Source organism: Fulmarus glacialis, unplaced genomic scaffold (genome assembly GCF_000690835.1).
Source record: "Fulmarus glacialis isolate BGI_N327 unplaced genomic scaffold, ASM69083v1 scaffold24405, whole genome shotgun sequence".
NCBI lineage: Eukaryota > Metazoa > Chordata > Aves > Procellariiformes > Procellariidae > Fulmarus > Fulmarus glacialis.
Genome location: NW_009213977.1, coordinates 5,177 through 5,760, shown reverse-complemented (window position 1 = coordinate 5,760; position 584 = coordinate 5,177). Strand labels below are relative to the sequence as shown.

The following is a 584-nucleotide window of genomic DNA, read 5'->3' as shown; positions in this document are numbered from 1 at the left end:
TCCTGTACGAGGATGAGCTGGAGGGTCTTGTCCAGCAGAGCTGCTCTGAGCTCATGGTGAGCTGACAGCAGTTGAGCTTGGTCTAAAGCATGCAGCAGCTTTGCCATTGTGACCGAACCTGATGGCCTGTTCTTTGCTTCAACTATATTCCAGGTAGTTCCTACATGAGTGCCTTGGAGATTGGGGGTCTGGTGGGAAGCATTGCTGCTGGATACCTTTCTGACAGAGCGGTAGCAAGAGTAAGTAATCTGGACCCTCAGGTGTGCTGGCCAGTTGACACAGCATCAATTTGAGCTGCTTCAGAATTTTTACCTTTGTTTTTGTCTTCCTTCGTGAGTGCTTAAAGATGATTCCCTACCCCGCCCCCCAATACCTGCACCAGTAGCGGAACAGAATGCTCCCCTTGTTTATGTTGCTCTGGAGATTCAGGATAGCCAGAATGCAGAGGTAGGGAGCTGCTGCCTCATGCTAGAAAACAGCCATTCTCAGTACTATGTTTCTTTCTTCTGTCTTCCCAAGCTCTTCTTTTGGATGCAGTTCTGTGTCTAAACTACCCTGCTTTGAATTGGGACTTTTGAAAATCC

General features: G+C 48.3%; 1 protein-coding gene across 2 annotated transcripts in view; it reads left to right on the top strand.

Moving 5' to 3' along the window:
- The window catches only part of SLC37A4 (solute carrier family 37 (glucose-6-phosphate transporter), member 4), a 7,317-nt gene that overhangs the window by 3,778 nt on the left and 2,955 nt on the right, over window positions 1-584 (top strand). For both annotated transcript variants that reach the window (XM_009578396.1, XM_009578397.1), the window contains exon 5: window positions 154-239. In XM_009578396.1, the coding sequence (XP_009576691.1) occupies window positions 154-239 (86 nt within the window). The remainder of the gene's footprint in view (window positions 1-153; window positions 240-584) is intronic.